Here is a 12998-nt window from a genome sequence, read left to right as displayed (position 1 = left end):
CATGTCAGCAGACATCTTTGCGTTGCTTTTTTTTTTTTTTTTTCAGTTCACTGTGATGCCCCTTTGCCCACTGGATGGTGGGGTCACTGGGCTTCTTCCCACCCCTTCCCCCCACATTAGCACAGCCATGCCCCAGCCTCAATGGTAGGTTATGTAGAAGTTCACCCAGCCTCCTGGGAAGTCCGCAGGGTTGCCCCTTCCCTCTGTCAGGTGGGCCCAGCTCCGTAAGTAGAGGGAGGGGCTCACTGCGAGTTCGTTTTGCTTGTCTCTGCCTTCTATGTTTATTCACGTGTTCATTCAACAGTCCTAGGCCCTGGCAAACAAAACTCCTTGCCTCAGGGTGCTTGCTTCAGGAGATGGCAGCAAATTAGAGCATGTCAGAAGGTGACATGTGCTCTGGGGGAAAGTAAATCAGGGAAGGGGGTAGGGAACGTGGAGTGGGGGGCTGCCTTTACAAACAGGTGGTCAGGAAAAGCCTTACTGGAAAGGTGCATATCAGTGAGGGCTGATAGGAGGTGAGGGAGTGAATCCTCTGGATATCTGGGGAAAGAATGTTCCAGCAGAGGAATAATCAGTGCAAAGGCCCTGAGGTGGGAGTTTGAGGAACAGCAAGGAGGTGAAAGGAGGCTGGAGTGGCCATAGCAGGAGTAGGAGGGCTGAGTAGCAGGAAATGAGGTCAGAGCCGGGGGGGTGGGGTGGGTTAAGGCCTTATGGGCTTTTTGCTCAGAGTGGAGGGGAAATCACTGGAGGGTTTTGAGTGAGGAGTGACATGGCCCGACTCATGGCTGAACAGCTTCCCTCTGGCACCCGTGGGGGCTGCACCGTAAGCCGGGTGCCGGCTGACGTGGACCTGCGTGGTGGTCGTGGAGGTGGCAAGGAGCGGGTGGATTCTGGTGTCTTTCTGAAAGTCAACAGGATTTGTCCACAGACCGGGTGTGGGGTGAGAGAGAAAGGATTTGAGGAGGATGCCAAGGTTCGGGGCATGAGGAACTTTCAGAAGACTGGAGTTCCACTAGCCAGACACGGGGACTAGAGCACCGAGGACGTGGAGAAGACCAGGAGCTTTGTTTTAGATGCTTAGTTTGAGGAGCTGAGGGGATAATCAAGTGGAGGTGTCCACACAGCTGTCAGATACATCATCTGGAGGTAAATATTGGAAATCAGCAGCATATGGGTAGAATCTAAAGCCATGAGACCAGAGTAAATCTTAAAAGTTCTCATCACGAGAAAAACCGGTTCTGTAACTATATATGATGGATGTAACTAGACTTATCGTGGTGATCACTTTGCAGTATATACAAATATCGAATCATTAAGTTGTATGCCTGAAACTAGTGTATGTCAGTTATACCTCAATTTTGTGTGTATATATAATTACGTATTTATGTATACACACACATAGAGAAAGAGATAGAGATATATACACACACACCAAAAAAGCCATGAAGCCCAGGGGAATGAGGGTAGATAGGGCAGGGCTCCCAGGCTTGAGGCTGGGGACACTTCAGTGCTGTGGGTATAGGGAAATGAGAGGAAGCAGCAAAAGGGACAGAGCAGTCAGTGATGTGTGAGGACCAGAGTGGGGCTCGAAAATGCCTCAAGGAGGAGGAAGTGATCAACCAAGACTGGTGTGCTCAGAAGTCTCCAGGTGAGCACTTGGAACTAACCTCTGGGTTTAGCATTAGACGCAGGCCTCAGACAGTAGCGTGCCCGTGCCCTCCACCGGCCAACATCCTGCACAGAGAGAGGCCAGGAGCCATTCCATCCCACAGCCTCGGGCTCCACACAGTGAGCTGATGCCAGGAGCCTTCACAGACCCCTGGGTGGGTGGCTGGCTGGCTGGGCACGGGGGAAGGGTGCTGCAGGGGGGTAGCAGCAGCCCAATTCTGCAGGTAAAGGAATGAGACTCAGGGGGCTGAGGTCACGGCTGGCGAGGAGTACCCACCCATCCCCACTAGAACCCAGGTCTCCAGTCTCTCAGCTGACGTTGCTCCTACAGTGAACGCTGCTGCCTCATTTATCATTCGACCAAATGACCCTGTGAGCTACTGTCCTAATTTTAGAGCTCATAAGTCAAGTTCTTCTTTAGCTGGCCAAGGCAGGTCACCTCCATCCAATGCAGGAAGGTGGCATTTCCTGGCCCTTCGGTGGAGTCAAGTAGTACTACCACTTATTGCAGGCTTTCCCTTAGTTTAAGTCTTGTTACTACGACACCCTAGAATTCTAAGAACCCAGATAATGCACATCAGTGTTTCTTCAGAAGCAGGATCCCCAGAAAGAAAGTGGAGGCACCTGGGAACCTGGGCGTACTACAGTGGGTGCGTGTACAGCGGAGGTCTGAGGCCCCAGGAGCCTGGGACTTTCGAGCTGGCAGGATTATAGGGTGTGAAGAGCCTCCGGGGGGGTCCCAGCCCCAGCTGCCCTCCCGCTTCCCCGCCGAGTGAGCGTGCGCAGGGAAGAACGCTGTCCTGCCCTCCCAAGGTTGCACAGGACTCTGGCTCCCAGGAGCTACTGGGGCGCCTGCCACGCCTAGAAGAGGCTCCGCAGCGGACCTCAGCACCTCTACCTGTCCGTGCCAGGCCACGTGGGAAGTAGAACGTGCATTTGGTCCAGATCTTGATTCTCTGCTGGCCACCGTGTGGCCTTGGGCAAGTACGTCACCACTCTGAGCTCAGTCTCCCCAGCTGTGAGATGGAGATAACTGCTTCCCTCAGAGGGTTAACGTGAGGCTTAGTGGGGTCAGGGACCTTGAGACCTGGGAGGCCAAACAGCCCACAGTCACCTCAGTGAGCAGCCTACATTCCAGCAGCCTACAGTGGAAGGCAGTTTCCTCTCGGGGTTATGAGACCCTCAAATATTTGTCAAATGAAAATTTCGAAGGTCGGAGCCATGTCCTTTGTGCTCTGCCCTTTGTGTCTGGGTCAGCTAGAGCAAGCCCCTGCTTGAAGCCACAGCAGTGTGTGAACATCTGATCTCCCGCGACGATCGTTGACAGGAAGATACTTTACGATGTGTCCTGGGCAATCATTTACGACACGCTCCTCTAAGATAACGACTTACCCTGTTACCCCGGACCCCCATGCATTTAAAGTGTTGATCGTTTTTATTTTCTTCGCTGTGCGTTTCCTTTTCAAGTGTGTTATAAGGAAGTGCCTTAATTTTGTAATCAGGAGAAGGTTGCGAAAAATACCGAAGTTCTTCAGTCTAATCGTGATTGGCTTACCTGCATCTCATCTAGGGGGCCTGTGCGTGTTGTCCGGAGCCCACACTCTCGCCACTTGTTGGGGGGGTGGGGATGAGCCTCCTGACCTTGTGGGGTCCCTATTAAAGGAGAAGACCGTGTCCTGACCTTATGAAGCCTTTGTTTTCCTGCCTGTGCCAGTCCGAGGCTTGGGGTAGACATGGCCCTATAGGGTCCCCTCAGCCACATCTCGCAGTTACTGCTGCCTTCCAGCCGGGTAATGATCCTCAGCCTTAAACACGCTGACACAAGCCTTCTGCAAACATGGCTGGGCTCATAGATGCAGACCAAGCTCCGGGCTCATAGAGGCAGACCAAGCTCCGGGCTCATAGAGGCAGACCAAGCTCCGGGCTCATAGAGGCAGACCAAGCAAGAGCTGGGCCAGGCAGAAGGTTGAGGTCGGGGTGGGGTGCATACACCACCAGGGTCGCCAGGGTGCAGAGTCCTGCCCAGGGCCAGCCTTGCCTCAGGCTTTCCCACCGGCGTCCCCTCTGGAGGACCTGAGAAGAGGGGCAGAATCCTCTTAAGGTAGAGAAATAGACCTCAGAAAACTGAATAGAATCAGAACATACATCAGTTTGATAAATGAAACAGTCTTTAGTCTTCAAGCATCTAAAAAGATCATTTTTATTCTATTTTTAGGGGGCTTTTAAATATCTCTGGGACCAGAGAACAAGAGAGAATCAGAAAAGCTGTCAGTAAAACTTTCCAACTTTATAGAGTGAGAAACCACTGAGGGCTTGAGGTTGTAGCAGCTGGGGTTCCATGGGGGCTTCGCAGGGTTCTTCGGGACCTCTGAGAATTTGACTTTTTAGGGAACAGGACTTTGTAATGCTGTTACAGGAACTCCGTAACACTGCTTTGCCTTCCAGATCCCGTACATAGAAACCAGTGCCAAGGACCCACCTCTCAACGTCGACAGAGCCTTCCATGACCTGGTTAGAGTAATTAGGTGAGTGAGGCTCGCCTGCCTGGAAGCAGGGCCTCTGTGGCCGGACGGACACCAGGAAGGCTGGAGGAGCACGGCGCCGTGTCTGAGGCCCAAGCTGGGCGGTTCTGGGCCTGGTTCTGGATTTTTTTTTTCATTTAATTGATTTTCTTTATTAATTTTTTGGCTACATTGGGTCTTAGTTGCAGCACGCAGGATCTTTGTTGCAGCATGCGGGCTCTTCGTTGCAGCGCGTGGGCTCCTCTTTAGTTGTGGCACCCAGGCTCCAGAGCCCATGGGCTCAGCAGTTGCAGAACGTGGGCCTAGTTGCCCCGCGGCATGTGGGATCTTAGTTCCCCGACCAGGGGTCGAACCCGCGTCCCCTGCATTGGAAGGCGGATTCTTAACCACTGGACTGCCAGGGAAGCCCCTAGTTTTGGATTTCTTACACTTCTGTCCATCTCTGTCCTTCCCACCTACCTTTGCTCTCCCCGACCCCCTATGGGTGAAGCCACAAGCTAAACAAAGTGCTTTCCTGCGCGAGGTGCCTCTCTGGCCTCCTCTCTGTCCCGCAGCTCAGGCTCCTTGAGGGCAGCACCTCTATCCTGCCCCTGCTGTTCTCCCAACACCAAAGCTGCCAACACAGTAAAAAGTAGGCCATTCTCCTCCTCCCTGATGTCAGAGCACCCCTTGACGTTTCACCTGAACAACCAGCATTCTGATCCCCGGGCTCCAATCACAGAGGCTTTGTACCTGTGTCTCCTTTCCAGCCCCTACCCACTGTCGGTCTCCAGGGAGTGCCAGAAATTCCAGACTGTAGCCTCTTGTGGATTCCTTTGCATAGTCAGGTCCAGACCTTAATCATCTCATGCTTAGATGACCGAGACAGTGTCCTGGCTGGTCTCACTGTCCCCCCACCTTTCGTGTTGCCAAAATCTTCAACGTACAGAGCGGCCTGACCAGTGGTTCCCAGACAGCATGCATTTGGTATGTTGTCTTATGGCGGCCTGTAGGGCTGTCGCTTAGTCACGGAATCGCCGTGCACTTCCCGACCTGCCACCTCTCAGCGCCCCCAGTGCGTGCACACGCTCACACCCATACACACACACCCAGCAACCTCCTTTTCTCATCGTTCCCCAGCGTGGACTGTGGTTTGCAGCCTTCACCTCATGCTTTAGCTGGCAGTCCTGCACTCGGGAAGCGATTTTCTCATGGGCCTTCGCCTGGAGTTAGGAGACGCTACCACACCAGGAGGGGGTGATGTCTTGGTTGTGGACTTCGAGTTCTAAGGGCAGGTTTTAGATGTAGGAAAAATGAACAGGAAACACGTAAAAAGCTTTTGTGCTCAACTGGCCTGTCATTTTATTTAAAATATGAAACACAGACATAGAAGCCAACCCTGTATAACATATAACACAGCTTGTGATTGAAAAAACGTAGCCACGGCGTGGCACCAGGAAATCTCACCAGTAGCATGACAGGTTTTGCTCTGCCCTCTCTCCCTTCCCCCTTCCTCTCCTTAGAGACACGTCGTCCAGGCCAGGCTCTCTTCCTCCAGCGTCCAGGACAGCGGCCCCTCCTCCCCTCCCCCTCCCCCTCCCCCTCCCGAGCCAGAACTGGCCTCCCAGCCGCAGACCCAGGGGCAAGGGAGGAGAAGGCAGGGAGAAGCAAAGCCCTTTCTAATGTTGTTTTTCTGCCCTTGCTTGTCTCAAAAGGCAACAGATTCCGGAAAAAAGCCAGAAGAAGAAGAAGAAAACCAAATGGCGGGGAGACCGGGCCACTGGCACCCACAAACTGCAGTGCGTGATACTGTGATGGCCCGAGGCCCCGGGCACAGCCCTTGGGACCCCTCCACTGCCTAACCGCACTGAAGACCATTCTAACCATGACCCTTGGCCCGAGGACTTGACACAGGAAGGGAGAGAGGGAGGGTGGGCAGGGAGGAGATAGAGTCTGGCTTTGCTGGAAGGGCATGGGCTGCCCTGTGTCTCAGCAGCAACGAAGAGGCAACAGTAAACAAAGCAGCATCCAAGTCCCTGTGTTGATGCAACCTGGTCCCTCTCCGCTTTTGGTGGCTGCGTTGTTTCTTTGAACTACATAGTATGGGTTTGATGTGGAAGTGTCTCTCCACGTACAAAAACAAGCCGTGATCACGCTTCCCCCACCCCAACCCCGGTCCACAGTGTCTGAGCTTGGGTGTCTTTTGTAGATTTTTAAATTATTGTAGGGATTATTATTTTATTAAAGGGGTCTGTGCCCACTGCCTGGTGAAGTTTCAACTCTTCAGCAGACCTCTTCTATAACATGTCTGGAATATGGTTGTTTTTTTAACTGAATTTTCCCAGCCGTGCCAAAACTCAACTCAACATGAAAGCAGCGTGACCGAGAGACCAGAAGTTCACGGGGACCGTGGCTGGAGGCCTTGGGAGAAACAGACCCTACTCATGGCCTACTATAAACTGGAGAGAAGAGAGATAGATGTGTGTACCCAGAAGGTTTTACTGTGGTTGAGGATGCAGATATTAGGAAACAAAATTTTGTTTTCCTGAGGGGAGAGGCGGGCACGTCAGTTTTAAAAGGGCTTCTCATTACCTTGGAAATATATAAATTTTAAGTAAGTTTATTGGAGTCGCAAAAGTGTTCATGTATTTTTCAGGTGCTGTGGGTTAAGTTCTGTGTTCTTCGCAGCCACGGGAAAGGGCTTTCTCCCATCACCTGTGCTGTCTGGTGCCTCTGATACAAACACGCTGAACAGGCATGTACGGTCTCTGTGTCCGAGTCAGCTAACATGGACACCATCTGGAAAACTCTAGTTCGTGCTAAATCTTAACCAAAAAATGATCCAGTACTGTTCTTACTAAAACAGCACCAAGACCTGAAGCCATTTTCCCTTTGAGTCAACTGACTCACTTCTTAAGCCCAATAAATGAGCAAAACCCCTTGAAGCATTTGCAAACTTAGTATTACAGGTTGCCTTTCTGGCAGGCACTTTTATTAACCTCTTGGATCTTAACTACACTATATAATTGGAGGAGAAAGTGGGGTTGGGGTGACGACAGGGCTCCCATACACCTGTTTCTACAAGGGGCCGGCCCCTGGCTTCCTGACCACGCCCACCTGCCTCTCGGGTGCTGCTGGTGTGAGCCAGACTGGGGCGGGATGGACGGACAGCGCACCCTCGAGAGAGAGTCAGAAGATGAGGCGGCTGGCTAGTGACCTTAGTTTCCATCTGTTACAAATCAGGCCACCAAGCAAACTAGAATATCCCTAGGGAGTGGCCTGGCCACCATTTGGAGAAAGAAACCCTGGGGAAGTGAGCATTTCGCTGGACATCGAGACACCTGGATTCTTCCCTAGTTCTGAAAATGTGCTGAGCTCCTAACTCAGCAAGATCACCAGCAACGTGGTGGAAGGGGAGCGCAGCCAAAGAGTGATTCTGCTGCCGGAAAAAAAAAGTTAGGACTTCTGTTTGTTGGAAAATCAAACTTCTTTGTCTAAATGACCCTTTTTGTCTGAACCTAAAAGGAAGGATAACCAAGAATATTCCAGATCAGGCACTTCAGAGCTTCCCAAGATCCTGTAATGTTAATGGGCCTTCTAAACGCTAACAGGACAAGGCTCTTTCCAACCAATACGCTCCTGTGAGCCACACCCTAGCAGCCCGGGTGCAGTCGGGTGGCAGCTGCAAACTGGAGATTAGGAAGAGGCAAGAGAGTGGGAAGAAAGAAGGATGGAGATGCAGTGATGCAGGGAGCAGGACAGGAAGCCCCGCACACGGGGTGGCGTCCGCTTCCGGAAGGTCCCGGGCACGGACCACCACCGGCACCCCTGCCCACTGTGGAGCCTGCAGCTCCCTGACGGCGCTGGACGGGGAGTCTCGTTGGAAACAGATCCGTTGACTGAGAACGAAGCCCTTAGCTGTGAACGTAACCAGACAAAGGGATTCCAGCTGCTTCTAGGCCCTCCACCCAACAGGGCGGCACATCTGCCACCCCCCCCGGCCCCATCTTCCAGGACATCCATCCTGCCCTCAGCCCACGATTCCGGAGGGAGAAACTGCATAAGGGATGGCCTTCTGCAGCCTCCCTGTTGAGCTAATGGTCAGCCTTCATCTCCCGTGACCTCATTTTCCCCATAGGTGAGATGGGTAAATAACACTTTTAAAAGGCGGTTCTTTGCGTTTTAGAGAACTGTGGCTGCTTGTGGCTGCTTCTGGATAGGCCTGAGTGGAGCATACCCAAGGGCATCCCCGGGACCTGGTCACCTGGCGGGGTCGGTCTGGAAAACCAGTCGGCCATGCTACTTCCTGACTGTGGAGCCCAATGAGACTTGTGTCTTTGCCGGCATTCTGGTGTCCCCACTGGTTTTCCATCTGAATAGTGCTCCCTTCCTGCCCGCTGGAGCACACCCTTCCTGAAATCCTCTCACCCCATGCCTTTGCCACTGTGTGCTCTCAGATTTCCTTCTAACATTCTCCCGCCCCTCCCCCACTTAGAGGGCTCTTCTCTCCGCAGCAAGTAATGCTAGCCATCCTCTCCACCCCCAGGCGGGGGCAATGGCCACTGACTTTCCCTCACAGGGGACACTTGGATGGCTTCTGTTAGGACTTTGCCCCCCATCTTCTTGTGGGGAATGCCTGTCAGCCTGGTGTGGCCTGCCTCAAGTTCCTAGGAAGAGTGACCCACTAACACGTGGCAGCTCTAACCCAAAGGCCCCCCCCGGACGTGTTACGGAAAATCCAGAGCCAGAGACAGTCTCCCCCCATTCACAGCCCATTGGATTAGAAAGTCCATGTCGGGTTTACTTAGAATGAAAGATACTTGAATTACTGAGCGCCTGTGAGCGCCCAGCTTCTGTTACACAGTGTTAGCCGTTGTCTACACAGGTGGCCATTGTCGTGAAATGAGAGTGATGCCTGAAGATCTCAATGATGCTTGAGCCTTTTATGTAACTTTTATTAAGTCTTTGTGTATCCCAACTCATTAATAAAGAAAAGAAGAGGAACACTTGTCTGTCTGATTTCCTCGTACTCAAATATTCCTGACGTTTCACTGAGAACCTTAAACGTTGTCACTGTCTGGCCCAGAACACTGCCCTCTGGTGAGGACGGCTGGTGACTAGGAAGGTTGTCCCCGTCCTGCCAATCTCCTGATGTCCAGCAGCCCTGGATGTGGGCTCTGCCTCTTTTATGTGCCTTTGAGCAAGTTACCTGCTTTAATCTTCAGCCGCCCCGCCCGTGAATGGGACAATGGGTGCTGCGCTTCCTAAGCGGACGAGGGCTAAAGCTAAGTGTGGGCGTTCGTGGTACAGATCCCAGAAATGATGCTCTTCGTAAAGGGCACCGATTGCATTGCCTGATGTTGCTTTTCATGAAAACCGCCCCCTGCCCCCATCTGCAAGATCACAGTCTTTCATATAATGTGATTACATTTCTCTTTTTTGATTGAAACGGGTGGGTAGTTGGCCAAGCTGAGCCTCTTTGGGTCTTTTTCCCAGGGAATAGAGGACCAAAGCCCTCTCTTGGTACTTCTTTGGGTGATGACAGCTGAAGCATGTAAACTTGGAGGCGAGGGGTGCTTCTCACACCCTCTGCGCTGGGGGCAGAGGAGGCCGGACTGCAGACTCGAGAAGGGAGGGGTGGTGTGGCTGCCTGCTCATTCATCCCTCCCATGCAGAGTTCCTGGGCACCACCACGTGCCAGGCGTTGGGCTGGGTGCTGGGTGGTGGTGAGCAGGGCAGAGGGTCTTCTGATAGATCTCCTTTAGTCCTGTGTCCTTTAGTCCCGTCCTGACCTACTCAATCAAAACCTGCGTTTTAACAAGATGCCCAGGTGACTCAGATGTGCAGTAAAATCTGAGTATCACTGCCCTACCACATCATCCCAGCATTGGAATGAAATCTAGCCTGGACCTGAGGCAGGAGATAGATGGGCCCCAGGCTGAGCAGCTGAAGTCTGTCCCCTGTGGACAGACAGTCCAAGATAAAGATAACGGCGGGAGCAAGGAGGAGCTGAGCCCTGCCCGGAGAAGAGAAAAAGAGACCACGTACCCCTCATTCTGAGGTCAAGGAGACCTCCCGACTACATGTGTGCGGAAAGGCTCCTCGGGGACCAAGAAGGGATGGGGCGCCACCCCGGGACCCTGGGATTAAACCAAATACGGACTCAGAACCAGGCAAAGCAAGATGATCGGCCAGAGGGAACCCGGGAGAAATGCCCCAAACAAGTGACTCAAACTTCCACGAGGGCACGACTCTCCCTCTGAGCCCGCCCGTGTGAGTCTATTCACACTACGTACTCTTTTTACTCCTAATAAACACTTTGTTTCCACACTACTTTCCACCTCTTTGTGGAAATTCATTTCTGTCTCTGGTGGTCTAGTGGCTAGGATTCAGCGCTCTCACCGCTGCTGCCTGACTTCAATCTCTGGCCGGGGAACTGAAATCCCGCTTCAAGCCGAGGCCGCCCAAGATCAGACTCACTGTGCCTCAAGACCCAGTTCAACCACGTTCACCCAGGGGCAGCCTCATCTGCTTTCAACTCAGCAATTAGAGTTTGCTCCTCTGCCTGGAACAGCCGCAAGATTCTGCCTGGCCAGGCAGCGAACTCAGAAGTATCCCCCAGCCAGCAAGTGGTTTCCTTAATTAAGGGAAGTGTTTACACAAAGGCAAATTGGATCCCAGTTTGCTTCTCAAACTCTAGCATTTTTCTGAAAATGTGGGCAACCACATTCAACGCACAGAGCTCCGAATCCGAGCTGAGAACACATAAAGGCTCTGTGTTCTCGGAGCTCTCTCTAAAGGTGGATGTTCTATGCCAGCTAGAGATACTCTCATCCCCCAAGGCTTTCACTTTGCAGAGCTCCACCACGGTGCCAAATAGCGCATTATCATGCTAATGTGAAATTTTAAACATAAGAAAAGAAAACTGAGTTCCTACCAGCCAAGAACTGACGGATGCTTTCCGTAGAACGTACCTCCTGGCGTTGATGTGGGAATCCACAAACTCTGACTCAAACCAGCTTCCTACTCATTCATGGGACCCGCACCTGGGGTGATAAAATAATCGGGCAGGTGGTTCACAAAGTTGGGTCCCCAGACTGGCAGCTTCAGCATCACCTGGGAAATTGTCAGAAATGCAAATGATCCGGGCCCATCTCTGACCTACTGAGTCAGAAATTCTGAAGTGAGGCCCAGCCCTGTGTGGTTTAACAAGCTCACCAGTGATTCTGGTACTCCCTAAACTCCCTAAAGCTTGAGAACCACTGAATTAATACCTGTAGATAAAAATGAAAATTCCTACCACGTGGAGGTAAATGGCAGCTTGTTTTGTTCTCATCTGCAAGACAGCAGCCGGCTCTCTGGGCGAAGTTGCCCAGATCCTTCCCCTCTCCTTCCTGTGTTGTCTGATTAACAAGGGTCCCTTAAGATCCGGAGCCCCGGGACACTAGTACAGAGGTTATTAACCTTGGCTCCGTGAGGTGACAGGTGGGGTAGCTGACCCCCTCTCGACCCCTCCTCAAAATCGTATGCAAAATTGTATGTACGCGTGCATTCTTCTGGGGAGGCGATCGTTTTTATCAGACTCCCACCGTACCACCATGTTACCCAGTGAGAAAATGAACCGGCCCCTTGAACCTCGTCTTCTGTCTGTGGGCCCTTCTGGTAGTTTCAAGGCCACTGAGAGTGGGGAGAGGAAATGAAATGAGCAAAGGTCTATCTTCTAAGCAGCTCTGACAGCATCCTTCACACGTCCCTGCATTGCTCCCACAACATCCTGAGGGAGGGGGCGGCCTCAGCCCTTCTCCCCGTCCCCCACATGACTAAGTGTGTGACCCACACACGATTCTCCCACCTCCTCCCACCGGGGTTACCACCCCCTGCCGCTCAGGCCCCAGCACCCTGAGCCAGAGTTGGCAAAGGGGAGAGGAAATTCAGGATGCAGTGATGGCCTGGGAGCGCTTAGCCAACCACCCGGGCGGGAGTGGGTGCTGGGCGCCAGGTGCAGAGGAGGGATGCGAGGCGTGTAGCAAAGGCACTTGGTGTCCGATGCCATCATCTCAAATTTGTAACCAGTGGTTTGCAAAGGGCTGTGTGTTAGTGTTAGCATCACTTCGGGAGTTTTGGAAGGAATCTCGCTGCCCAGACCACACCCGCAGAGGATCTGATGCAGTTGGCTTGGGTCAGAGCTCGCCAGGGGATTCGGCTGTATGGCCAGGGCAGAGACAACCAGCTGGGTTACGTTGTATGATGGTCCCTTGAATCCTATGGTTTCTCAGTGAAAACTGGTTAATAAAAGAAACAACGGCGTGGAGGAGCCCAGCCCTTTGTCAATGAACACTTGACCACGAGCCTCTGGGAGCCTGGCTTAACTTGTTGACTGGTCTGGTCCAATCTACAATGATGTGTATGACCCCAGGCCCAGGGGAGGGCCTGGCGCTACAATGTTAATGCTGAATGTTTATTAAATGGATTAATAGTTATTTCAGATATCAGCAGATATCCATGCCTTCAAACCTAAGTCGGCTAGGTTCCTACTTCCCTCTTTCGCCCCCAGTCCCCGGGCTATGGCAGCCCCAGGGCAGCTGCAGGCTGAGATAGTTCCTAAGGGTCCCGCAGAGGCTTCTACCTCTGACTCCGTCCCACAGACTCCCCACTCTGAAGTTCAGCCTCGGCCTCAGTTTCCACAAAGGAAGCCCACTCTCAGTAGCCATCCCCGAGCTTCGCAGAGGACTTGGGGTGCCAGGGATGGCCCCCCTGCTGTCAGGGCCTCTCAGCTGGCCTTCAACCCATACCTTGCCAGACCCCCTCCCACCCACGCTTGCCCCAGCA

The 12998-nt window shown here is 52.7% G+C and overlaps 1 protein-coding gene across 5 annotated transcripts in view; it reads left to right on the top strand.

The window, feature by feature from the left end:
* Positions 1-9173, top strand: part of MRAS (muscle RAS oncogene homolog) — a 64888-nt gene extending 55715 nt beyond the window's left edge. For all 5 annotated transcript variants that reach the window (XM_059065207.2, XM_059065204.2, XM_067033710.1 and 2 more), the window contains 2 exons: positions 4114-4193; positions 5885-9173. In XM_059065207.2, the coding sequence (XP_058921190.1) occupies positions 4114-4193; positions 5885-5984 (180 nt within the window). In that variant the 3' untranslated portion in view covers positions 5985-9173. The remainder of the gene's footprint in view (positions 1-4113; positions 4194-5884) is intronic.
* The last annotated feature ends 3825 nt before the right edge of the window (positions 9174-12998 follow it).

Source organism: Kogia breviceps, chromosome 5 (assembly GCF_026419965.1).
Source record: "Kogia breviceps isolate mKogBre1 chromosome 5, mKogBre1 haplotype 1, whole genome shotgun sequence".
NCBI lineage: Eukaryota > Metazoa > Chordata > Mammalia > Artiodactyla > Physeteridae > Kogia > Kogia breviceps.
The sequence above is the reverse complement of the archived record's forward strand: the minus strand, read 5'-3'. Positions and strand labels throughout refer to the sequence as shown.